The sequence below is a fragment of the Pituophis catenifer genome, unplaced genomic scaffold (assembly GCF_029215685.1).
Source record: "Pituophis catenifer annectens isolate HBS135680 unplaced genomic scaffold, rPitCat1.0.hap2 SCAF_2, whole genome shotgun sequence".
Taxonomy (NCBI): Eukaryota; Metazoa; Chordata; class Lepidosauria; order Squamata; family Colubridae; genus Pituophis; species Pituophis catenifer.
In genome coordinates, this window is record NW_027256882.1 from 96,612,760 (window position 1) to 96,640,667 (window position 27,908).

General features: G+C 37.5%; 1 protein-coding gene across 1 annotated transcript; it reads left to right on the forward strand.

Moving 5' to 3' along the window:
* Window positions 1-7,624: 7,624 nt before the first annotated feature.
* On the forward strand, window positions 7,625-27,339 carry DCTN4 (dynactin subunit 4). The gene is made up of 13 exons (XM_070937219.1): window positions 7,625-7,784; window positions 10,876-10,946; window positions 11,809-11,987; window positions 12,343-12,386; window positions 13,602-13,709; window positions 16,168-16,241; window positions 16,658-16,770; window positions 16,897-17,006; window positions 18,111-18,184; window positions 21,174-21,228; window positions 22,829-22,936; window positions 23,369-23,466; window positions 25,495-27,339. The coding sequence occupies exons 1-13, from the start codon at window positions 7,650-7,652 to the stop codon at window positions 25,706-25,708; spliced, it is 1,383 nt and encodes a 460-aa protein (XP_070793320.1). The 5' UTR covers window positions 7,625-7,649; the 3' UTR covers window positions 25,709-27,339.
* The last annotated feature ends 569 nt before the right edge of the window (window positions 27,340-27,908 follow it).

A 27,908-nucleotide genomic window follows, 5' to 3' on the forward strand; every position in this document is an offset into this window, starting at 1 on the left:
GGCGCGAAGATGCCTCGACAGGCGCTTAGTGCCAAAGGGAGGGTAGGGAGGGGGGGGGGCGGGTGATTGGTGATGTGTCATCAAATTGGTGTCGACTCCTAGATAGATGCTCTCTATAGCGATCTTTCCCTGATGTTTTTCAGGTCTCCCAAAAGTGCAGCCATGGCTTCTCATGTCTGTGGAGATTCCCAGTCCCAAAGGTGCTTTTTTTCAAGAGGCAGCTGGACTTTCTGGTTTTTCTTTGAAGACGTTTCGCTTCTCATTCAAGAAGCTTCTTCAGCGGAGCTGGAAAAAAGCACTTTTGGGACACACATCCGCTTCTGTAAATAAAACTAACCACCTTGAGCTGGTCGTCCACTGTTTCCTTCTTTCCACCTTTCCCAGCATTAGAGTATTTTCCAGAGGGTCATGCCCTTAGTTAATTCCATCAAGAAACAATGGAGAGAAACTAATCAAAGAGAGAAGCAACCTGGAATTAAGGTGAAACTTTATAATAGTGAGAACAATTAACCAGCGGAACAGCTTGCCTTCAGAAGTTGTAGGTACTTCATCAATGGAGGTCTTTAAGAACAGATTGGACAGCCACTTGTCTGAAATAGTATAGGACAGGGATGTCAAACTCAAGGCCCTTAGATCTGGCCTGTGGGACTGCCCTGGAAACAGTGAAGGACCGGCCCGTGGTGCCTCTGCCAGCGAAAACAGAGCTCTGGAGGGCCACATGTGGCTCTCCCGAGCACCGTTTTTGGCTGTGACGGCCTTCTGCAACTGTCTGCCAGCGAAAATGGAGCTTGGGAGAGCCGCACATGGTGGCTCCTGAGCTCCATTTTCACTGGCAGAGCGCTCGGACCACCACAGGTGTCCCCGACACAAGTGACGTCGAGCTGGCCATGCCTACTCAGGCCGCCCCCTGAGGTCAAACCCAACCCTGATACGGCCTTCAATGAAATCAAGTTTGACACCCCTGGTATAGGATCTCCGGCTTGAGCAGAGGGTTGGACTAAATCAGAGGTGGGTTTCAGCAGGTTCTGACTAGTTCTGGAGAACCGGTAGTGGAAATTTTGCGTAGTTCCGAGAACTGGTAGTAAAAATTCTGACTGGCCCCACCCCCATCTATTCTCTGCCTCCCAAGTCCCAGCTGATTGGGAGGAAATGGGAATTTTGCAGTAACCTTCCCCTGGAGTGGGGAGGGAATGGAGATTTTACAGTATCCTTCCCCTGGAGTGGGGAGGGAATGGAGATTTTACAATATCCTTCCCCTGCCACACCCACCAAGCCACGCCACCAAGCCATGCCATGCCCACCAAGCCACACCCACAGAATTGGTTGCAAAATTTTTTGAAGCCTACCACTGGACTAGATGGCCTACAAGGCCATCCCTTCCAACTGTATTCTAATGTATCAGAAGTAGGATAATTTGGGCCTCAGATGAGAACTCTGGGTTGATTTGTTTAATAATCTATGTGTTGGGAGTTTTCAAATAATACCAAATCATTATTTATTAAAATAATATTCTGCATTCTGCTTCATTCTCTCTCTTTCTGCATGGCCAGTCATTATTTCCTATGACCTTCTTTAATGTAACTTTTATCAATTTAAAATAATAAAGGTTAAGAAATATTTATTTATTTTATTTATTTTATTTAGATACTTATTCAGTTAATTTGTGTATTGCTTTTCATATCAAAGACAGCTCAAACCATGGTATGGGCAGCATTTCAAGAAAAAATAAATATAATAACTGAACATGTTTACCAGTAAAGGAGAACATTTGTAGCCATTTGAATATTTGTGTCAGTGCTGGGACGCCTGACAATTTGAACATCTTTAACACATTTTTTTTAAAAAAACATACATCTTGAGAATCTTGTTGCAAATTTCCCCAAAGACCAATTTATTGATTTCTATTGAATTGCTTTAAACAAACAGAAGATTGTTTCACAATGAATGTACACATTTAACATCCAGTGACAACTTTGCTTACATAGATGTTAGATAAATTAGACCATCCCACACACAACATATTTGTCTCATTACCGTATTTTCAAAGATCTATGTGTTTTTTCCATTGTTTTCCTATCCCTAAGTTGTGTCTGACTTTTTGCAACCTCATGGACCACAGCATGCCAGGCCCTCCTACCCTCCACTCTCTCCTAGAATTTGCCAAAACTCACATTCACTGTTTTGGTGACACTAACCATCTCGTCCTCTGCCATCCCATTCTTATTTTGCCTTCAATATTACCCAACATCCGGGTCTTTTGCAATGAGTCCTCCCTTCCCATTAGGTGGCCAAAGTATCTGAGTATCTGTCCTTCCAAAGAACACTCAGGGTTTAATTATCTGTTTTGAATTGTAGACTGCACACAGAAAGGCCCTGAAATCTGAGTATGTGTGGGGATTTTATTAAGACTGAGGTCTGTCATCTACTTATAATGCCAGGAATCACTCCTATAACACATGAAAGAATAATAAAATAATTACAGGTTCTTTATCTGCAGGTTATTTAGCAACTTATCATAATGAAAAACCCTCCTCCTCCTTTCACTGCCAAGGCTCTATGAAAATGCATGCATAAAATGGAACAACTGAAAGAGGAAACTTGTACTTTCCTGGAACCTAGAACTGCAGATGAAGTATAATGATTCATGCTTTCCAAAGCATTTTGTTTGGCACCCAGAAAGCAAAAGAAAAGAAAATGTTCTAAAAAGATTATACTTTTGCTATTCATGACTTAATGTTCTATTCAAAACATTAGTTCCTTGTATAGCAGTAAAGGTTTCAAATCATTATATTTAGTAGGCATTCTTAAGTAGCATTCTCTTACAGAGGGAAAGGTGGGAGAGAGTTCCCATAGTAGCAGCATTATATATCTGCTTCTGTTACTGCCCTCACTATAGAACAGCCTTTAAACCAAGGGTGTCAAACTCAATTTCATTAAAGTCCTCATCAGTGTTGTGTTTGACCTCAGGGGTCCAGGGTGGGTGTGGCCAGCTCGTGTCACTCATGTCAGGGGTGCCTGTGGCAGCCTGAGTATCTGACAGCGAAATAGGCTCTCAAGCTCCGTTTTTGGCTGCAACAGCCTCCTGCAACTCTCTGCCAGTGAAAACGGAGCTCAGAAGGGCCACATGCGGTCCTCCCAAGCTCTGTTTTTGCTGGCAGAGGCACTGTGGGCTGGTCCTTTGCTGTTTTCAGGGCAGCCCTGCGGGCCAGATCTAAGCCGAATGGACCGAATCTGGTTCTCAGGCCTTGAATTTGACACCCCAGCTTTAAACAGTCTGGAACCTGGCTATTCCCCTGGCTAGAATCATCACAGAACCCTTTTCTAGATTCTCTGCCAATGGTTCTTCCTCCCAGCAAGAAAAATGAGTTCTCCTACAGGGATTAAAGCAGAAATAGCAGCACCCGACTTTCACCCTGAGCCAAACTTCGTCTCAGCAGTACAGATACTGGGATGAGACAAAGAAGTTTAAAAAGAGCTTCTGAATTTATCTAGAAAAGTATCACCCATCCATCCCTGCTCTGAGTCTTTGTAGAGGAACTTGCTTACGAACTTCAGAAACAACTTAAGTGACTCAGAAAAGAGTATTATATTGTTTGTTGTAAATAAGTCAAGTGGTTGGGTGGAAGATATCCTGTCCAGCCTCCACTCTATATCACACAGGCAGTAGAATATGATGCCTGTCTTATTTCCTAGACTATAGTGTAGCCTTTCAGAATAACTATGATTTTTATTCAGCTTCCCCAAAAGGACGCTTTTAAAGCTTCATCTGTATGTTAGTTTCATAATCCCAAAAGACTAAGGAAAGCAGCCTTTCATTTAGTTCCAGTACGAGACAAATAAATTACATCACTGTTTCTCACAACATATTTTAAATTTGTACCAAATATGAATAGATTAGAAAAGGATAAATACCATTTAAATGCCTAGAATTCTGATGAGTAATTACTGGTTCTGACTGATGGCAAAAATAATTAAAACTTGGGAAGATAATGTATTCTCTATGTGTTTTTCTCAGAAATCAAGTCATATGGAAACAATTACGGTTATGTCAACATAAAAGAGAGATATTGAACTGATTCCCAGTTATCCTTAAGAGAATTATTCTGAATAAAACTTTGGGACATGAATGAAGCTGAAGTAATTATATATCAGATTCCCAGAAAGAAGATAAAAATCAACACTGAGCACTTTGCTAGAATGCATCTATGATCTTAAACTGTTTATTTTGCTGAAATATCACAGAGGGATCATTTATGATCTCCAAAAAAAAAAAAAAAAAAAGATTCAGTTGTGGGAAACTGGCTTTCTTTCTTATGGAATATTCCACCATAACAGCTACTTTTTCTTGGAATATTCCACTGTTCCATGAGATTAAAAGGCCCAAGAAAATTATTTGATTTTTGGCTGTGACAGGGGAAAAATAGCAACTGTGGAACAATGGTAACAATTCAGTTTTCAACAGCCCTGCTTACTACATACAAATTTGGGGAAGAGGAGTTAGTTGCGTGTGCAAAAGAAAGAAAGAAAAAGTAGGTGCAATTCAGTGTCATTTGTGATTTTTCATACAGCAGATATTATTTAAGAGGATAACACCAAATACAGCCTCTCTGGGTTATATGCTTAGTTGATACTTTAGCACATGTTCTTTTCAGGAGAGAATATTTTTTGTTTTCTGATCAAACTCACACACTTTACTGTAGTTTAGTCCATCATGTAGGAAAGAAGATAATGTCTTTGTATGGTTGCTTTTCTCTTTATAGGTGGCAAAAAAAAACCCACAACAAAAAGAATTTATATTTTTCCCTTGCAAAATAAAGCAACTGTATTAAAAATATCTTTTCCCGATGACACTGAATCCTAAATTTCCTAATTTGGCAGTTTCCCAGATCAATGCCCATAGGTGCATATCTGGTTCAATTTAGATGGCCAAAGCACACCATTTATAAACTAAAAGTGAGATGCACATTCTTAAGCTGAACTGATCTTTAAAGAGCATAATATTGTTAATTTCATTTGTGATAGAAGAAATTGTGCCTTCTATATGTTCCATGTATGTAAGTGAAACCATGCAGACTGAGTGAAACTTGAACTATTCTAAAGTAAACTGCAAGAAATAAATAGAATAAATATAGCTGTCCTTGAGCTCTAGAGTCCCATTCAGAAGTCGAAAAATTTCTGGATCATACAGCTTTCTTGTCCTCTGTAACACCAACACACTGCAGTCCATAAATATGGAAGAGTCGGCAGGCAAAAATTGCCTACTTGAAGCTGCTGGTAAAGAGAGTTGGAAATATATTTAAACACCAATGGAGTCCTTAATGCTCTCTGACTTTGTTTGGTAGCAGATATTTTATTACCCTAGATAACATCATCAGTGCTAGTGAAGTGGGTTTAGCTCCCTATTTATATACAGTAGCTTCCTCTGCCAATGTTAGTGGGGGTGTATACTGAATATAAGGTACTGGCCACATTCACTAGCACTGATGTTACCTACATCTGCAATCAAGCAACCGAGCTCAGAGAACACCAAGAACACCACAGTTTATCCCAGAGCTACCTATATTTTCTTCTGACAGCAGTGTCAGTGCCACAAGTCTTAAGCTACTAACAGCAGAGCATCCGTCTTATTCTAACCTATTTTTGGGTGGCTGTTGAAGAGAAGGTTAGATATATTTTATCCATTGATAGTAAAAGCGGGTTAAAGCACACATATCTGGATTTCCCATTTAGTAATAGGAATATGAACCATAAATTAGACGGTTCTTGTTAAAACCACCTTCTGGCCGTGAATTATGGTAATTGGTTATGTTTTAAGGTAAACCATTTTTCTGTTTTAACTCCTGGGCAAAATGGACATGATACAGAACAGTTATAATAACTAAAATATAGTAAATCTGTTTGAAAATATGAAATTACAGTATTTACTTTAGCACTGTTACACAATGATTATTTTGCTATTGAATAAATCAATTTGTTAGACGAGAAGTTGCTCTTAGAGGTTTAGAGGTTATCTTCTTTTCTTGGAGGAAAAAAGCAACACTTTTGAATTGGTTTGAAGCACAGCTCACTTTTTATTTCTTTCGTTTTTGAAAACATGAGTCCCAATTATACAAGTCAAAGACTATGATAGACACACTACAGATGTTTTAATGTGACTTGTCAGGTAAGTAATATGAAGGCAATATATTCATCTAACCACTGTGTAATGAAAAGAGCAACAATATTGCCTTTCTAATTTCCATTTGTTCAGCTTCCTCTCCTATATAATTTGAAACAAGAGTGAATTGTTGCTTGAGCTAGTAATTGATGACAATAAGCCAAACAATTATCAAAACAGCTACACATTTTACTGCTATAAAACTGTTTAAGAGATATATTTTCTTGCGGGAGCCTGATATTAACTTAAAGTCTTCTATTTAAAGAAGCTCTATCACAATAAAATAAGAATTTTTATTTATTATCATTATTATATACTGAGTTTCATTCAAATACTTTGGCCACCTAATGAGAAGGAAGGACTCACTGGAGAAGAGCCTGATGTTGGGTAAGATTGAGGGTAAAAGAGGAAGGGGACGACAGAGAATGAGGTGGGTGGATGGAGTCAGCGTGGAGAAACGTTGTCCATGGGGTTGCGACACAACTTCGCAACTAATAACAATACTGAGTTTCATGTTTAATGAATAAAGTATATAATAATAATAACCTGCAATATTTTTATCATAGTTACCAAAATTGCAACTAACCTCCCCCCAACTTCTTTGCCTCCCGAGGGAATGGATCACTGGAGGTTTTTAAGAAAAGACCAGACAACTATCTATCTGAAATGATATAGTGCAGAATTCCCTAACCTTTTTGGGTTTGCGGCCCGGAGGTCCGCTTGAGCCGGGGGCTGGACTAGATCACTTCCGAAGCAGGGGTGAAATCCAGCAGGTTCTGGAGAACCGGCAGCGGAAATTTTGAGTAGTTCGGAGAACTGGCAAATGCCACCTCTGTCTGGCCCCAGGAGTGGGGTGGGAATGGAGATTTTTCAATATCCTTTCTCTGCCATGCCCGCCAAGCCACGCCCACCACACCCCGCCCACAGAACCAGTAGCAAAAAAATTTGGATTTCACCACTGCTCCAAAGTGCCTCCCAGCTCTATTCTGATTGATTACAACAAACATCAGTCGGAAAATGGGTTTTAGTCTAAGGCACTGTTTCTCAACCTTGGAAGCTTGAAGATGGGTGGACTTCAACTCCCAGAATCCCCCAGACAGTGCTGTTGGCTGGGGGATTCTGGGAGTTGAAGTCCCTCCATCTTCAAACTACCAAGGTTGAGAAACACTGGTCTAAGGTGTCTAGTACACAAACTGGAGAAGATAAATGTATCAAATTTGCCGTAAGACGGGCTAATTTTAAATTTGACAAGCAGTTCTCAATGCGTCGATTCAGGAAACCCAACACAACCTCAACGTTACATTTCGACATTCCTCTATTTTATGCCCTTCTGTCCGACCTCACTATAGAGAACTGGCGGAAATGACGACGCGTTGGACTACAGCGGCCCATTGCACGAGACCGAATGTTTCCGGGTCACGTGGCGGAAATCGGGAGAGTTGGGTGCGGCGGCGCGCCGAAGAGCTGTGGGGCCGGCTTCTGTTCTGACAAGATGGCGTCCCTTCTTCAGTCAGACCGCGTCTCCTACCTGGTGCGCGGCGAAAAGGAGATCCGCATGCCGCTTTCGCAGCTGTATTTCTGCCGCTACTGCAGCGAACTCCGGTCCCTCGAGTGTGTCTCGCATGAGGTAAATTGGCTGTGTTAGAGAGGCTGGGGAGTTTAATCGCACAGCAGCGGTGTGGATTGGCTAACCCTGCTGCCACTCGCAATCTTAACCCCCCCCTTCATCCAATTGGCTAAGAGGGATTGTGTGCCAACGTTCCCCGTTTTTCTGGTTTGGAGCTCGAGGACAGAACCTCGATTGGGGCGCGTGTCAGTGTCCCTTTGTGCTGCCTTGGCTAGTTGCAAGGGAGTAAATTCTGGGCAGGCAAGCGAGGAAGAGATTTATAGGAAGGGTGGAGGGAAATCTTTTAGCATATGTATTTGAAATAACATTTCTTCCCATGAAGTTGTTGCTTTTCCTGTGTAAATTGCCATCACTCCCTGTTCAGACGTCATCATATGCTATGCCTCCCAGTAGGTTACTGTTGTATCCTGAGACAGTTTCAGCCTCATCCTTATTCTGTCTCCTCCCTCCCCTATATATTTATATTTATATATTTATGTCCTGGGTGCCTGCCTGCCTGAATCCAATTGGATTCTAGGTAGTAATGTTGATAATCAGGTACTGTTAACCCATCTAACTATATGAAACTTGTATTTGCAAAAAAACACAATGGGCAGTTAGGAGTGGGCTACAGACTTGATTCATATTGTGGCGCCTGTAAATTGCAACATTCTTGGGGACGTGTTTTGTGATACGCTGCGGAGAAAAATGCCCCACTTCATTTTAATTTTAGATTTTTTTTTTTTTAAATGGAACAGTAGGGTGCTGCAAAGCACGAAAAAGTATTCCAAAGAATGCTCCTGGTCTCCAAATATATTCTGGAGGCATTTTTTAAAAAATGAAAATGATTGAGGACTCACTTCAGTGTTTTGTTTTGAAGAATGTCCATGTGTCCAGAAAAGGATAGAAATACACACATATCATAGAGTAACCTGAAAGACTAGTTAGTACATTGATTTTTGTGTGAGCATTCAGAGTGGCCATCTTTTTGGAGGAATTCCCATGATATTTTCACCAGATGTGCTGTCCAGTTTGCCAAGCTACGGGACACTTGGAATTCAGTACTGTATTTTGTAATACTGAAAACCAATTTATTAAACAACCTTATTCAATTACAATTTAGTGTTAGTCTTTTGATCTGCAGAGAAGTGAGTGCACCAATAAATACATGTAACTTTTCTTCAGATTTAACGGGGGCTCCCAAATTTTAAACAATTTCCATTGGTTAAACACAAAATATTAAAGGAACTCTGCTTGCTCCAAACATTCTAGAAGTGTCAAAGATGAGACACTCCTTCCTGAATCTAATTTTGATATTGTTTGGGTTGCAGTCTCAAGATTGTAAATAAACTGTTTTTGAAAGTTATTTTACTATTTACTAGCTTTTATTTACTAGTAAAATAAGTATTTACTAGTGGACAATCATTTAAATATGAGCCAGCAGTGTGTGGCAGCAGCCAAAAAAGTTAATACAATCCTTGGTTCTATAAACAGAGGCATAGAATCAAAATCACATGAAGTATATGTTTTATAAAGCATTAGTAAGACCACACCTGAATTACTGTATTCAGTTTTGGTCACCACATTACAAAAAAGATGTTGAGATACTGGAAAAAGTGCAAAGAAGAGGAAGTAAGATGATTAAAGGCCTGGAGACTAAAACATACAAAGAAAGGTTGCAGGATTTGGGTTTGGTTAGTCTGGAGAAATGAAGGACTAGGGGTGACATGATAGCAGTATTCCAGCATTTGAGAGGTTGCCACAAAGAGGATGGGGTGTGTGTGTGTGTCACCTTATTTACCAAAGTACCTGTAGGTAGGACAAGAAACAGTGGATGGAAAGTAATCAAGGAGAGAAGTAATCTAGAACTAAGGGGAAACTTCCTAACAGTGAGGACAGTTAACCAGTGGAACAGCTTGCTGTCAGAAGTTGTGGGTGCTTCATCACTGGAGGTTTTTAAGAAGAGACTGGACAGTCACTTGTCTGAAATGGTATAGAGTCTTCTGCTTGAGCAGGGGGTTGGACTAGAATATCTCCAAGGTCCCAGCTCTGTTTTGATTGATTGACTCAGTTTTGTTCTGTATGAATATGAATGAAGAGGAATATTTTACTTTTTAAATCTTACTCTGTTACTATATATGTCTTTGAATGTGAACCAATTTCCATTTTAAAACAGTCAACCCTGGTTCCGCAAGGGCAAAAACAATCCTGATACGTCATAATACGACCCGCGATGTGATCAGGTTTGAAACCCCTGGTCTATAAGCACTGAACAAGAAATACCTTAGTCATTATGATTAAATGGTCTTAATCTGAAGTATTAGTTTTTGAATTACTTATTTTTCAGTTGTTCAGCTCTGAAAAAAACCCTAAAGAGTAGTTAAAGAAGGTAACAAGCTATTGGAACTCAGTTGGATAGAAAATAAATTTTAAGAATTGGTTCATGACAGGACAAATTCCAAATTTGGTTTTTGACATCTCCTGTTCAAAATATTAATAGCTGAAAATGAGAAAAATACCTGCTAGAAAATTAATGGAATCACTTCTGATTATGTTTGTTTTTCATCCCAGGTATAATGCCAATTTTAATTGTCATTAATAATCCTGGGGATTGTTTAATAAGGATGCTGACTACTTTTCTGGTACAGATCTAAATTTCCTCTCAATAATAATATCTAGAATAGAAAGAAATTCTGCAGTTTTGGAGAACAACCTTTTCCCTTCATTTAATTGTCAGCCCTTCTGAATCACCTTATGTCTCCTGAGCATTACATTTGACGTTACATTTTAATATTTCATTTTAAAATGGGATAAATTTTCTCCACAAGCATCAAGGTGTATATTTGGAACTAGTAAAGGAGAGGCAGAAGTCTTACAAAGTTTTTTCTGGTATTGGATTTTACCTCTACAATTAAAATACCTATCTGATCTTTGAGAGCAAAATCTGAAATAACAATAATCAAATTAAGGTTTTGTGGTTTATAAATCAGTCTTTTGGATATTATCCAGTCCCAGCTCCTGAAAATCCAAATGTCTTTTTTGTTCCAAATTTAAGAAGCAGCTTTAGTTCAAGTATAGTAGTAAAGAATGACTTTTTAAAATTATTCTATAGGTGGATTCTCACTATTGTCCCAGCTGCTTGGAGAATATGCCTTCAGCTGAAGCCAAGCTGAAAAAAAATAGGTAAGGCTTACATTCCTCCCCCCTTTTTTCTTTTGCTAAAGCTTTTCTTTTGTATTTTGCATAATCTCTTTACAGTATATTTAACCACATACTTATTAATTTGAAGCCCACTTTGAATTTAATAGTACAGGTAATCCTCGATTTATGACCATAATTGGACCCAAAATTTTTGTTGCTAAGAGAGATGTTTGTTAAGTGAGTTTTGTCTCATTTTGAGACCTTTCTTGCCACAGTTGTTAAGTGAATCACTGCATTTGTTAAGTTAGTAACATGGTTGCCATACAGTTAAGTGAATCTGATTTCCTCATTGACTTTGCTTGTTAGAAGGTTACAAAATGTGGTCACATGACCCTGGGACACTGCAACTGTCATAAATATGAGTCAGTTGCCTAGCATTTGAATTTTGATCACGTGACCATGGGGATGCTGCAATGGTCGTATGAAAAACAGCCATAAATCACTTTTTCAGTGCTGTGAAAGTTCAAAAGGTCATTAAATGAACTGTTTTAAGCTGAGGATTTACAACATATAGAATCTTAACAGACTGATTATTATAAAATCTGAAGGAATATTCATGACAGGATTTTTGTCTTTTTATAAAGGAATAGATACATGAATTTGCTTCCTGTTGGTTGCCTCAATGAATTATTCTGAGCAATAAAATTATTTTAAAACTTATTGTTAAGAGTGGTTTTGGAATTATATGTACATTTATAAACCAAGAACCTTAGTCCAATTTATATACCCCTTTTTAATTTCAAGAAATCAATATGGTTTACATAATAATGAGCATTGTCACTGTAGGTAAATACAATCAAATCCATTCAATTTAAAAAGCTAATACTGGTATCTTCTTGCTTAGGTGTGCTAACTGTTTTGATTGTCCTTGCTGTATGCACACCCTTTCTACTCGAGCAACAAGTATTCCTGCTCCATTGCCTGATGATCCAGCTAAGACTACAATGAAAAAAGCTTATTATCTGGCCTGTGGATTTTGCCGCTGGACATCCAGAGATGTTGGCATGGCAGATAAATCAGTTGGTGAGTATCATATCTAAAATAAATGGGTCTAGGATGGCTTAAAAAACTTTTAACTCTAAAAGTTATCTGTCAAAAGAGGAACATCTGTCTTTGGTTTGCTGATTGATATTTTATGTTCCTATGTTCACGTTAACCAACAGTCAGTTACTAGACTAGAAACACAAGCTGTTTTCTGACTCACATTATACAGTGATGAAGCACACAATATTATATCATTCTAAACAATAAATATACAGTATTAGCCCAGTGATAGATTTAGCCGAGTTACTTTCTATCTAGTTTATTTTTGACCAGAACATGTGTTTCATGATTTTCTTCTTTTTAATTGTTGATGTTATTTTTTGTTATATTGCAGCCAGTGGAGGTTGGCAGGAACCTGAAAATCCTTATACACAAAAGGTAACTAACCCCCCCTCCCCCCCCAAAAAAAATCTAGTAATTTAAGTTTGAGAGAATACGTCTCAAGTGTTATTCACAATCTTCCCCCAACTGATTTAGCAGTGTAATATAATTATCGGCCTAGGTATGAAAGTGTATTGGTGGAAAAAGCATCAAGTCCATATATTTTTCCATAGCTGCCCTTCTTTGAGACTCTGCCTTCCTGCACTGATCTTATTAGCTTTGGAAATGCAATAGGGACAGCTATGATATATACAGGGAAGATCACAGTCCCTGTATCACTTTTAGAAGAAGGTTTACCTTTTCCTCAGGTCAGTTTTTCTTCTCAGATCAATTGCCTTCCTACAAACAACTAGATAGCTTCTAGTCATTGATGTGTGTAATAAGTTTTGGAAAGCAAAAGCTTAGAACATTTCTGGATTTCTCCGGTATGAACCTGATTTAACCTTTGAGTACTGAATATCACTTAAGTAAAAAACCCATACAAGGGAAAGACATTGGTAATTCAAAGTTTTCTTTCAGTTTCGCTTTCTGATGCAGTTATTAGGATGATCTTGGAATTAACAGATTAATTAAGCCAGGTGACAAAGCTTGATAGATAGAATCCTGCTCCAGATCAGCTTAATTCCTGTTCAGGTAAAGTCACAGCAGTAGTTAGTCCAAGAATGAAGATAAAACTGGTCTGGGTATAGCTTAGTCTATATAAGTAGCATGTGCGTGCACATGCATATCCTATTGTTTTAATAAAACATGATGCCGTTTAAAAAGAACAAAAATATAAGCTACCACATGCCAGAATGTTAAAATATATTTTGGAATATATATCTTGAAACATTTTTTAACATAGTTTTAACACTGCAGGTTTATTCAGGAATAAATTAATTTACTAGGAATGTGAAAGTGAAATAAATCAGGAATATATTGATTTGTCCCCTTTCTCTATGTTTAGCCTCTACAAAAGAACACTAACATCCGTTCAAATGAGTAAATATGTAGTTATGTAGAATAGTGGCACAAATTATTCTATAAAAAAAATAAATAGGGGGAGAAAGAGTTGCTAAGAAGAGAGAGAGTAAATCTTAAACTCCACTATGTGAAAGTTTGTAAATGCAGTGAAAGTTTTTTTTAAAAAAAATACAGAGTGAATTCAGGAAAAAAAATTCTTGTAAAGAATATGCTTTCTCATGAATAGCTTAAATGTTTCTTTTTATATAGGTTAATAAACTGGTGGAATACTATCAACAGTTGGCTCAGAAGGAGAAGATGGAAAGAGATAGAAAAAAATTAGTTCGCCGTCGACCGTACATGCCACTGGCTTTTTCGGTAAGCTAGGAAAACAGCACAGAAATTGATGAGATCACACAGTGAGAATCAGATGTAACATTCTAAAGTGCAGTGATATAATCGTTGTAGCTGACATTTTTAAAACTGAAGCAAGAAAATTTAAAAAATAATAATTGGAGCTTATCTGAAGTTTTCATAGCTTATATTTTATTAACGGGTATCGTCTGCAGTTAGTTCTCAACTTACAATTCATTTAGTGACTGTTTGACATTACAATGGCACTGAAAAATGTGACTTATGAGCATTTTTCACACTAATGACCATTGCACCATCCCCATGATCTTGTGATCAAAATGCAGATGCTTGATAATTCTCATATTTATGACAGTTACAGTGTTCTGGAGTCGTGTGATTCCCTTTTGCTACCTTTTGACATGCAAAGTCAATGGGGAAGCCAGAAGAAAGAAAGGTCATAAAATGGGGCAAAATATACTTAACTGTCTCGTTTAGCAACAGAAATTTGTGCTGAAATGTACTCGTAAATTGAAGACTACCTGTATTTGACATAACTGTAGGCATTCATCCTACGCTTGAAATCAAAGTGACTTGGCTTGAATTTTACAGTATAGGTTCAGATTTGGAAATGCGCCCCAATACCTTCGATTTTCAAATGCTGGATTACTGTTATTCTTTATACAGTGATTTAGCTCAGAGTTGGCACAAATGTAATGTCAGAGATATTTAGATTTAAATATGTATTTTGTTTTAATTTTCAGCTATCATTCAGTGTCAAATGAAAAGCTTATTTTTTTTCTTGGCTAAATAATTTTACATATGCTTGCTGCCTTTTGGATAACTGTATAACCTGCTTGCTCTGTGCATTGCTTTTGTCTTTATTGGTGCATTTTTTTTTATCTCCGTTGCTACCTGCCGCTAATTTGGGGCTCTCCACAGCAACATACTATACATGTAGTGGTAAGTTCCTTTAGTTGGTTCCATTAGCTGGATTCAGCTAGTCAAATTGTCTTTATTGCATTTGGATGACTAACATGCTCATAATAGGAAAGTTCACATTCAATCTGAATGAATTAATACACATTTGAGTTTAGTAGTCATATAACGCAGTGTATTCTTAATATTTTTTTTACATAAAACCAAAATTGTTCAGTGTAAGACCCTATAAATGTACTGTAAGGTCCCAATCTTTGATGAACTTGAGTGCTGTTAAGAACATTGGATAGATTTTGCCTGGACAGGTATGATTCTTTGACACAGTTTAGTCCTCTTGAACTATAGACTGCCTATAAATACATTACTCCCTGTCTACAACTTTGCCACTTAAATATTTCTTTCCCTGTTAAAAACCATAAGTCCTTTTAAATAGCAATCCTGAATAGAAACTTTAATATAGATTATATCTGATATGCCATGTAGATAAATGAAATAGCTTTTCTTTCCCTTTAAACTAAAACTTTTGAATCTAGCCTACTTTTCTTTAGAAATTGACAACTTTCAGTTTTGATATCTGCTGTCACAACTCTGTTAATTTGTTAGCAAGTACCTCAGCTGACTGTTGTTAACTCAAGTGTGGTGTAATGATATGATTTCATACCATTATAGTCATTATGTATTTTTCATTTCTAGATCTTCTTCAGGTCTGTTGCAGTAGGGGGTATTTGGCCACAAAAGTACTTTTCCTCCTAGAATTTTAACTATTTATGTTGTAAGTTGCCCAGAGTCATTGGATACAAGATAGGCAGAAAATACATTTAATAAATAAATATTTATGTTCTGAGCTAGAAGACTTAATCATCAATTGAAATTTAAATGTTTAAGTTTAAATTTAAACTTAAAATACTTTTAAGTAGAATAAACTGTGATTGAAGGGCTTGCTCCTTTTTTTAAGCTTTTGTATGTTTGATTTCTGTTCATCAAACTCTGAAAACTTTCTCTGAACAGAGAAAACTACCAGATTTGCTTTTCTTGTAATTGATTCATCTTGTTTTTAAGCTGCCCCCAAACCCCAAAATGGTATGTTTTCATTTGCCGACTCACCTCTGGTTGTTGACAGGTAATCCTTGACTGACAACCACAGTTGGGACCAGAATTTTGGTTTTAAGTAATTGTGGTTGTAAGTTGAGGCACCATGTGATCAGACTCGCTTTTATGACTGCTTTTACGACAGTCATTGAATGAGTCACTGGTAGTTAAAGCGAACCACGTGGTTGTAAGGGTGAAACCACTTTATCCAATGGACATATTTTTTTCTGAAAAATGGCAAAAAAGTAGCAAAATGTGATAATATGACTGTGGGACACTGCAAGCTGATTGTAAATGTGAGCTGACTGCCAACTGCCTGAAACGCATGACTATGGGGATGGTGTGGCAATCATAACTTCAAGGATGGGTCATATATAACTTTCCCCCCCAGTTTCGTTACTTTGAAGGCTTGTTAAGCAACCAGACATAAATCAAGGATTATCTGTATCTTTTGTAGGACAAATATGGCCTTGGAACCAGGCTCCAACGTCAGAGGCCTGGGGCCCCTATCAGCGCCCTAACTGGACTTTCGTGAGTACTAGTTCTTTCTTATCAGTGATTGATTAAAGTTACATTGCTTAATCCAATCATATAAAATAGAAATAGCCTCAGAATCAAGGATAATTCTAGATCTTCCTTCAGAATCGGTGTGTGGACATCTAAGCTATACCTGCGAACTTGTCTAAAGTGTCATTTTATTAAAAAAAATCAGCTCATGTTCTTACCTCTAAAATTTGCTATTATCTATGTTAATTCAGTGATTAAAATATAAATTAGGTTGCGTTACAGCTTGGTACTACTATTCCAAGTGCTGCAAGAATATCTGAACATAAATAAAGAATTGATCTCTAGCAGCTCTATACTGCTTCATTTGAACCAGGAATTTAGTACTACTCAGGTTTTTATGGTTTCTTTTAAAAGCAATCAATCCATTTCCTTTGCCTCAGGCTAAAAGAAGGGGAAGACCACAAGGAGATAAAAATTGAACTAGCTCAGGCTGTGGAAGAAGTAGAACCTTTACCTGAGGATTATTACACAAGGCCAGTCAATCTAACAGAAGGTAATAGTTTAGCTTGTCTTTGTCACATTTCTGTCCAAGCTGAGTGATTCAAATGATGTTTGTTATTATTATTCAAAATCATTAACTGAGATTGTGAATTTTCTGAACTTCCTGTGTTGTGAACAGTGACAACCTTAAAGCAGCGCCTCCTGCAGCCAGATTTTCAGCCCATTTGTGCTTCTCAACTTTACCCACGTCATAAGCACCTTCTGATCAAACGCTCACTGCGATGCAGGGTATGTAGTCACTATAAAAAACTATACTGCCATCACAGTCACTTTTGACAAAATTAGAGATTATACGCAAATTCCAGAATTTCCCATCCTGGAATTGTTCCGATTTTGTAGTTGTAAATTTATACTGCTAAAAGTGTAGCAAGTGTAGCTTGATCTTTCATGATACCAAGTTCATCTTATTTTGCGTTGTGAGGTCACAAAGATGCAACTTTCCCTGTTTCATTCCAGTGGCTACTGATAATAGTGATAAGGAGTAAAATGGAATACTGAAAATTCCAGGCAATGCATGCTAAATAAATTGAATGAGATAGACACTAAGTGCTTTATTTCAACTACAAGCATATTGAGCTGAATTAGTTCTTTAGTTCTTATTTGAAATATGAGAACTAACGACCTAAGGAAAGACTAATAAAAGACTAAGCTCCAAAGAGGTAAAGAATCTTACCCTAAAAGATACACATTCCAAGGGTGGGACAAGAGGAAGCACAGTTTGGAGCAGGATTGTGAGAAGAGGAAGATATATTTAGGATAGGCAATTCCTCCCTAGAATTTCCCAGGGTATCTCCATTAGGTTGGAGTAGCATAGGTTTTATCTGGCAAGATTCTGTCTTTATCAGCAAAAAATAAAAGTTGGTATAAAATGGTTTAATCTGGCAAGATTCGGTCTATACGGTGTTATGCAAATAAAGAATTGAAGATTGACTGACTATTTTTACATCCGTCTTGGGCTAGGCCTGACAATAGAGCAGATTCTTTTTAGGAAACAAAAGTTTTTTTTTTAATGTCTGAATAAAATCTTTCAACATTTTTATAGGCTACTTCCATTGTTAAGGAAATGCTTTTTGTTCATATGGATGAATGCCCTTGGTCCGTCCCCCCCCCCCCCCCCATATGCTCGTGCCACTTCCTTCCTTCATATCTATTCTGGAGAACATTGGGTTCTCTGTAGCAGATTTGAGATTCTACTGTCAACAGCCACTCTTGGAGCCCCTTACATTCTGTTTAGTGAATTGAGTAAAATAAAATGATTCTGCAGTGATATTTGTAATTCTTGAGCATAGCTTTTCAAACTTCTTATTATCATTTTTTTTCTTTTGTTTGTAGAAATGTGAACACAATTTGAGTAAACCAGAGTTCAACCCCACATCGATAAAATTCAAAATTCAATTGGCTGCTGTGTAAGTATTATGGAAACTGACTGCAAGAAATCAAAAGACTTGAAGCAAATTCTCATGGTTGGGACAAATCTATATCTGCTGTATACAGTTTCTTCTAGCAAATAAAGGTTCTCACAATCCAAGTTCCAGCATGCAAAAAAATAGTGTGCTAGTAGCAGACGTCCTACTTTAGCTTTTCTTCTGAATATAGATACAATAAATGTCTGAAAATATAGTTTTTAAAATTCCAGTTTTATTAAACAATGCAGTGCAATCGGCTAGACATTATGTTAAATATTATGTTTTTCTTTGATAAAAGGCTGTAATGCCCATTTAATTCTAATAGTGCTTCTAATAGTTCAGTTGGTTTCTGCTCTAGCAAATTGAAAATTAGTATTACTCATTGACAATGCTAACTGGCAGGTAAGATTTATTCTACTTATCCTAGCCAGAAGATAAGATGACATAAATCGCATGGAGGAAACTGCTTCCTTCAGTCTTTAGCCTTGATTTCTAAAAAAAGACAGCTGTCTTTTCAGCTCTACGGTAAGGGTTGAAAAAGAAAAAATAAATAAAAGGGATTGGGAAAAGCCATGCTTAGTCGCTTTATCAGTGAGATGGGCGGCATATAAATTTAATAAATAGATTAATAAATAAATAGTGAAAAGTTGGTGCTAACATCATGAAGTGTGAGTAATCAAGCTAAGTGATTCTGGCAAGCATCACTCGCCACTCTGAAAAGAGATCACACCTGATGATCAGTGATTAGCATTGCATTGCACATTCAGAGATTGGACTGAATTGTGGAGAATTGGTCTCCAAAGCAGTGGAACATAACAGAGGAAACGAGCACCAGTGTTAATATTGAACACCTCTATAGTACAGCCGAATAATCTTCCCATGCAGGCCATGGTAGCTATAACTAGCTCAACCTCCTACTGCCTGAGCAAGCCAGTCTTTAGATCTTAGTTGTAACCAATACTGAAATAGTTGCTTATAATGCATAGGCTCTTTCATGCTCAACAGAAAAGAGGAAAAAAGGATGACATAGGAAGCGGCCATCCTGACAGCATCAGAGATAAAGAATCTATAACAGGAAAGAGAGAGTTGCTTATATTTTGAGATAAGTTCATGAAATGATGCAAGAATCCCTTATCCCACGAGGAGAGAGGCACATGTTTATTGATAGACTCAACAGCTCCCACCCTACAGGATATGGAAAGATAGAGATGTTTAAGAAAGCAGTGGCTTTCTTTCTAGAAAGAAGTTAAACTATCCTGCTGAAATAATTGTAGGAGACCCATGTTAAATCTATGGTAGTAGATTTAAAATCAGAAGGGAGAGGAAGATGCTTACCATTTGGAAAACAAGCAAACCCAAAACTTCTAATGGCACAATTGAGTGAAAGGTAGTTGATTTCATATACATCAAAAGGTTTCAAGGAACATAATGGTTTTTAACATCACAATTAACACTATAATCTATGTAATATGTAACCTGCATAAATGAACTGTTTCCCCCTCCCCTTATCCTAATTTGAATCCTGTATCACTTTACTAGCTCACAAGTCATAAAATGTGTAAGCCTGGAAAGGTGCTACCAGACTTCTGATTTTCAGCTGAAATTAGTGCATGCTACTGAAGGGAGGTTATTTCCTTCATGGCGTAAGAAAATGTCTTCTAGTCCTGCCTACTAGTTGAAAGAAATGAAATTAACTCTTTCCTGTGAGGTCCATCTTTCTGTGAATAGAGAAAGGAAATTCACAGTAAGCCCAATTACTGTATTGTATGAAAAACCAAACTGGAAGCTATAAATTACAATATAATCTCCTTTTAAAAAACTGTTTCCCAATCATATATTTTGTCAGTTTTTAAAAATGCTTCATTGTTGAGAATACCATACTTGTCTGAGTATAAAACACACTTTTTCCCCCCCTAAAAGAAGGTGGAAATGTTGGTGCGTCTTATACACCGAATACAGCCATTTTTGGCCTCCTAAAACCCCAGCCTGTGTGTCCTGTTTTCGCCAAAAACATGCCCGTTTTTCGCACAAATGGGGCCTGCAGAGGGCTCGGGAGGCCTGCAGAGTGCTCCTGGGGGCTGGGGAGGGCAAAAACGTGACACATGGGGGTTAGGGATGCCAAAAACGGGCGCGTTTTTTGTGAAAACAGTGTTTTTTGCCTTCCCCAGCCCCCAGGAACACACTGCAGGCCTCCCAAAGACTCTGCAGACCCCAATTTTGCGAAAACTGGGCCCATTTTTGTGAAAAACGGGCCCGTTTTTGGCCTCCCAAACCCCCCACGTGTTGCATTTTTGCCTCCCCAGCCCCCAGGAGCACTCTGCAAGCCTCCCAAACCCTCTGCGCATCCTGTTTTTGTGAAAAACGGGCTCATTTTTCCCAAAAATGGGACACACAGAGGGTTTGGGACTGGTGAAATCCAATTTTTTTAAACTACCGGTTCTGTGGGCGTGGCTTGGTGGGTGTGGTGTGGCTTGGTGAGTGTGGCAGGGGAAGGATACTGCAAAATCTCCATTCCCACTCCACTCCAGGGGAACAATACTGCAAAATCCTCATTCCCTCCCCACTCCTGGGGGAAGGATACTGCAAAATCTCCATTCCCACCCCACTCTCGGGTCAGCCAAAGGTGGTATTTGCCGGTTCTCTGAACTACTCAAAATTTCTGCTACCGGTTCTCCAAACTGCTCAAAATTTCCGCTACCAGTTTTCCAGAACCTGTCAGAATCTGCTGGATTTCACCCCTGGTTTGGGAGGCCTGCAACGTGCTCCTGGGGGCCGGGGAGGGCAAAAAAAAATTTTTTTTCTGGTTTAACTCTTCAAAATCTTGGTGCGTCTTATACTCCAGTGTGTCTTAATAGTCCAAAAAATATGGGTAATTTGAAAACTGCATAGTTGAAAAAATGAGGAATTTAAAATTATAAAGCATAGCAAAAAGACTAGACACAATGCCATTCATATATTTCCTGTTGGTGTTTTTTATTTGTATTTATAGCAATTACATTCCAGAAGTGAGAATCATGTCTATTCCCAATCTGCGCTATATGAAGGTTAGTAATTGTTTACTTTAACCCTCTTTTGAGATGAACCTTCCAAGCTTCATATAAGTGGCTGCATATAAGTGGCTATTAAATCTTTTGTTTTGTTTAAAATGTGACAGAGGCTTGGAAAGCTAACATGTTATATTTAATAATATTGGTTCAGTGAGGGCATGGCTTTAATTCATGGTTTCACAATCCACTGTTTTTAAATTGGATTCAAAAGCCTATCAGGATGAAGCAATTGAAAAGGATGCCCATAAGGAATACATGACAACGTAATGTTAGAAGTTTAATATGTGCTTTTGAGAATTATAAATCTTGAAACATTTCCCCCTTTTCTTTCATGTAGGAAAGACTAGGTATAGTGATAATGCCAAACCTGAAAACCTGAAAACTGAGGTGTCAAACCTCTCCCAGAAGCCCTATAGTTTTAGAAGCCATGGCCCACTTTCCTAGCATCAGGGTAGTACTTGTTAATTATTATGTTCATCATGTGACTTCCTGGAATGCCTTTGCTTGATGCCCTTTCACTAATCTTGCAAGTGCTTTGGCTTGTGGTAAAAGGCAGGGAAAAAGATTGGGGGAAAAAAAATGTAAAGGTGCTATTCTTTGGGCTCTGCAGCATTGAGGTGTATACTTATGGAAAATAGCCCCCCCCCCCCCTACTTTCCTTTGGGAAGCTAGAGCATGATTACAAGTTATAATTTGAAAAGAAAATTGCTTTATTAAAAATAAAGTGAAACATTCAGTGGACAAAGATATTAAAGTATACAGTGCTGCGATTATCATAAACACTTTATAGAAATCTCCCACTGGGGAAAAAATCCCTCAATATACATGTTTTTTTGAAAGATTCTACAATATAAAAGCAACTCTGGGGGAAAGAGATGCTACTTTCTATCAGACAGGACTGTGTTTATAATAGAGACAATAACCAGAGATAGAAAATTAAAACCAGACAGCCCCCTCAAAAATTTCAATGTAGTGATAACTAGGCACATACTAATATTTCTTAAAGTAGTAATTCCTTGACTCAGATTCCTTTTACCTATCCTTGCTGGAACTTTCAGTCTTAGATTTGAGGTTAGAAGTGAATCTTGACTTCCTCCAACCCAGCCCCACAATTTCTTGCTTCTTTCTCCCAGAAGTCTCTGGGAAAAGAGACTTTTTTTTTTCTCTATCAAAGAGGAAAGAGTTTGTGGGGAGGCAATTAGACTTTTGCTGTTTGTTCTCAGCCATGCCTCAGGAAGCACCTTCTATCAAGAAAAAGGTCTGGTTGAGAAGTGTATGTATGAACTGGTTGCCTGGGGTAATAAGCTGAGTGAGGGTGAAACAGTGAATCTCCTAAAGTTTTGTTCTGCTGTAGGGTGGCTGCTTGCTATTTCAGATTTTTGTGTTTGATTTTGGTTTGGTTGACTGCAAACCAACTCATAATTTTCAATATGAATTGGATATTTATAGTTTAGAAAAATGAATGGGATAATGGTTCATGTTGCTATTTAGAAGGTTAGCACTTCCTAAAAGGGCATCGTACGACAAAAATGGTTATATAGAACCATATAGAACCTTCATGAATATTTTGTCTCTTATATATTTCTGTCATTCATAGGAAAGTCAAGTTCTTCTAACTCTAACCAATCCAGTGGAAAACCTTACCCATGTGACCTTAAAAGAATGTGAGGAAAATGATCCTGAGGATATTAATAGCACTGCAAAGGTAGTATAGTTTATCATCTTACGTGTATAAGATAATGATATATACTCTGATACTGTGCTAAAAATATATGAATTGTGAATATCTGCATAGTCCTTTTTTAGGTTTAGAATGGTTTTCTGCCTTACTACAACAATGTGTTATTTTTAAAAAAGGAGAGGAGGCTTTTAATGCCCATGATTAGCATGGGTATTAGATCTTGTGAGAAGATCTTTTGGATATGAGAAGTTTCCATGGTAGTTCAAAGTTCATTAGCGATTACAGTTGTTTTCATATTTGTTATGAAACCTTTTTTTTTCTATTAAAATAAATCTTTATTTACATTTATAGTTAAAAAAGAAGACAACGCACCACACATATAACAAAACAAAACAACAAAACAGAGAACATAAATGCATATAAATAATGCCTTTTTTTTTCTATATCTCTTTTCAGGTGATGGTTCCTTCCAAGGAACTAATCTTGGCTGGCAAGGATGCAGCAGCAGAATATGATGACTTGGCAGAATCTCAAGATTTTCAGGATGACCCTGAGTAAGTTTGTCTGTTTTCACAATTATAGACTTGCATTTACCAACTGTTGAAAATTGACCAATGCTACCCTGACTTTTTCTAGGGCGAAATTAAAAAAATTTTTTTTTTTCTCCTAGTAGCAGTAGATCCTAAATAGACTAAATAATATATTTCATAAAATGCCAATGGAATTTTCTACATCTATATTTCGATATGCTTAGCAGGAAGGATGAACCTACTGCATCAGTGATTTTAGTTCTGGCAAACATCAGCAGCAGATGCAGCCATAGACATTAGTTTGGATACCTTGCAAAAGGAATTAAATACATTTATGGAAGATAGATCTATCACTGTTGGCAATGCAGCTGAAAAATCTCCAGATTTAAAGACAGAATGCCACTGGGCACTACTTGCCAGGGAGGTAGTATTCTCATAGACATTGCTAGGGAGTAAGTAGCAAGGTTAAGGCCCTTTTTGTGAGCATCCCAAAGGCATTTGGGTGGCTACTGTTGGAAGCAAGATGATGGACTTAATCTTTTCTCTAACCCAGCTCCAAATTTGTTTTGTAGCCATTTCTTGAGTAATGTAACTATTTAGGCCCGTTTCCCCCTATCTCGAGGACTACCTATCTTATGTTCAGTAATCCTAAAGATAAGATAAAATTTTTATTGTAATTTTTTTACTGTGAGAACATTGGCACAGATTAAAAATGAAATTGTTGCCTACTCTCAGAAGAAAGTATACTCATACCCATACATAACACATATATTCACTTACTATATACAAACATATATCCACACTCATAGCCCTTCACCCCCAGCCCCACCCCCCAAACCAGGGGTGAAATGCTAACGGTTTGCTCCGGTTCAGGCGAACCGGTAGTGATAAAAACTACCGGTTTGGGCGAACTGGTACTAAAAAAAAAGCTACTGGTTCCTCTGAACCAGTATTTCCAACTGTCAGCTGTGCAGCGGGTTTAGCTTTGCTAGAAAGCAGAAAATCCTGCTTTCTAGCAAAATTGTGTGCCACAGCTGATCTCCCCCCCCCCCGCTTCTACTTACCTTCCCAAGCCTCCTTTTGGTACGTATTGTGCATGCGGGCACACAGTGCGCATTTGGTGTGCATTGCGCATGCACGTGGAGCGTGTGTTTGGCACATGGCGCGCATGTGCAGCCAGCAAACCGGTAGCAAACCGGTTCAGATTTCATCACTGTGCCCCACATACATACATACATACATACATATATACATACATACTAATCACTGTCCATCTTGAATACATATCTGAAAGAGGAAGCTTGAGTGTTTACTAGGTTGATACTATATGGAACAAAACTATGATTGAATCTGATTGTTCTGCTTTGGATACTGCAAAGCCTCCTCCCAGAAAATAACAAGGAAAACAGATCATGAAGAGGATGTGTAGCATCCCAGACAATATAACAGATCCTGGACAAGCATCACCTATATGAGGTTGAGAGTATTGCTAGGATTGTTCTTGCAGTATAAATTTGTATAGCTTTTATAGCTTTTAACTAATAAAGCAAGATATAAGGACTGTATAAGTATAAGGACTGCATCTAGCTCTTCTTCCATTTATGGTAATTACGGTAATTATTCTAGTAAAGGTTTTCCTGATGAAAAAATGGATGACATTATTTGCTCCTGAGAAATGAGAGACCCCGGAGCAGCATTGAAAGTTTGCAAGATTTGGGAAATTGAATTGGCAGTTATTTACTTGAACAAAAAACTATTTCAGTATTATTATTATTGTTGTTGTTGTTATTATTCTTTTATTCATTAAACATGAAACTCAGTCAATTGAACATTTAAAAATGTGTCACAGATATGATTGACTGGTGCTAATGATTGATACGGGTTGCTGCCAGCGCTCTAGGTATCAACCAAGTATCTTCTTAAAATATATGATGTTCCAGTAGCACAGTTTTTTGCAGTTCCGCTGGTGTTATTGCAGGAAGCTGCAATTTCTTGATGATGATGATGATGATGATGATGATGATGATGATGATGATGATTCCTGTTTTGTAGCATCATAGCTTTCCGGAAGGCTAACAAAGTTGGGATATTCATCACAGTTACTCCACAGAAAGAAGAAGGGAAAGTTACCGTAAGCTTTAAGATGAGACATGAATTCAAAAATCTTGCCGCTCCAATCCGCCCCACAGAGGAATGTGATCAGAGTTGTGAAGTCATTTGGCTCACCCATCATGTGGAGCTTAGCCTGGGCCCCCTGCTTCCTTGAAGTTTGTGTTTTAATTGGTTGCTAAATGATAGTTGCCTGTTATACTGTGCTTTGAAAATGCATTCTGATAAAATGCTGGTTCTACAGAGATGCCTTGGAAAGTGAAATTTCAGCCAAAAAAGGTAGAGTTGAAACAGAAAAAAGATACTTTTTTTTCCTCCTTCTCTTCATATTCATTACATGAATTAGTGATTCTGTCACTATACCACATGCATAGTCAATGTGACAGTACAGGCTTAGTGTGCATGATTGTAGTTATCTTCTCTCTTCCTTAAAAAAAAGTCACACACTAGTTCCTTGCAAAACCTTTTAGTAGCTTTCCTTGCACCAATTTAACCAAGCTAGAATTGGACAAAATCTCTTTCCTTCTCTGGTACATTTTCTGATAACTGGATTACTGATAGTAGTAATTACGTCAACTAGATTTTTCAGTAAAGCAATAATCAGCACAGCAGCATGACATGTCTTGCTTTCACGATCTGTCAGCCATCTCAAATATTAACTGCTAAGTTAATATTTTTTATTGTACCATTTGTGGCATTTCATTGTTTTGTTATGGACAATTCCTGAAAGGAAGACTATTAAGAAACTAGCACATGAATCAATACTATATTGTTGGAAGATTTAACTTCTTAGGCTGGAGAATGCTTATTTAAAGGAAATGCAATTTAGAATACTTGTATTTGCTGATGTATTGCATTTATTGAAGCAAGAATCCAATTAGGAGAAGCACTAGTGTTTTTGTTAAATTATTCCTTTATGAACAGGATACTGACCAAAGATAGCTCATTATGATTTTAATTACATTTAGTATGTAAATTTGAACTTTTAAGACCTCTTGGAAAAGTAGTACCATCACTATAGTGCAATTTTGCACCAAAGGTATAAAATCTTATTCTCCTATTATAAAGTATAATTCCCAAGTTTTGGGTCTTGAATTTTAATGATTTGAAATTTAATATTGTAGCACTGCATACACATTGTATGTAATGGGAAAGTGAAAAAATCTGATTGCAGACTGGTGGCCATGGGCACTCATTACAGTATGAATATTTATCATGTAGTCCAAGATTGGAATGGAGAAGATGAACAGAAATGTATAATTGGAAGATGTACTTAAGGCCCTTGGAAATATATTTCTAATTTGTTAGAAAGTATATTTAAACAGTTTTAATTTGTTTAGCACTATTTAAATAAAAGTTTCACCTTTGTATTTTGTGCAATTGATGTAAAAAGTTTGATGTAGATTATATACATTGTGCAGCATGAATTTAAGGCATCTAGGCAATATCTATTCAATGTGTAGTACAATATTAATGTCTGCTGCTCTCAAATTTATACATTATGATTTAACTCCCCACGCTAATTAAAAGTCCAATTAATAAACTAATATTGTAATGAACTAATATATATTTAAGATTTCTTGTAAACACATACAAAATTGGGACATACTTGAAAAGTCTTTTCTCCTTTTAACCTCTTAGAATATAGGAATACTTGTACATATCCCACTTCACATATCTGTAAAAATATCTCACTGGAGGGACATTCTGCCTTTATCAGTATTAGGATAACTTTGTTGCCTTATTGTATAATTTAGTGAACTTCAAATAAATAAGCAGACAAAGCTGCTTTCATGTATTTTTCCTTTATCATATTTAAGATTTTTTTGTCATATTTGTATGACTAGAAATAACTACGGTAGCCTACATTTCTTTTGGCAATGCTAGCATAACATCATGATTTGTAATACTGGACCGATGAATTACTTTTGCACATCTTTTACAAGGCATGCAAAAGTCCCAAATTTTGAATTACAGATAGTCCTTGAATTACGACTATAATTGAGCCCAAAATTTCTGTTGCAAAGTGAAACATATGTTAAGAGAGTTTTGCTCCATTTTATGACCTTTTCTGCCACAATTGTTAAGTGAACAATTGTTAATGTAGTTGTTAATTTAGTAACCAGGTTGTAAAATGAATCTAGCTTCCCCATTGACTTGGCTTGTCAGAAGGTGCCAAAAGGGGATCACATGACCCCGGAACACTGCAACTGTCATAAATATAAACCAATTGCCAAGCATCTGAATTTTGATCACCTGACTATGGGGATACTGCAATGGCTGTATGTGTGAAAAATGGTAATCAGTCCCTTTTTTCAGTGCCAGTCACTAAATGAACTGTTGTGGGTTGAGGACTA

What these genes read in the sequence shown, in the direction of transcription:
- DCTN4 (XM_070937219.1), top strand. Translation starts at nt 7,650, where the DNA reads ATGGCGTCCCTTCTTCAGTCAGACCGCGTCTCCTACCTGGTGCGCGGC. An exon ending in GCCAGTCAATCTAACAGAAG is followed by an intron (nt 16,771 to 16,896) that starts GTAATAGTTTAG and finishes TGTTGTGAACAG; the next exon opens with TGACAACCTTAAAGCAGCGC. An exon ending in ATATTAATAGCACTGCAAAG is followed by an intron (nt 22,937 to 23,368) that starts GTAGTATAGTTT and finishes ATCTCTTTTCAG; the next exon opens with GTGATGGTTCCTTCCAAGGA.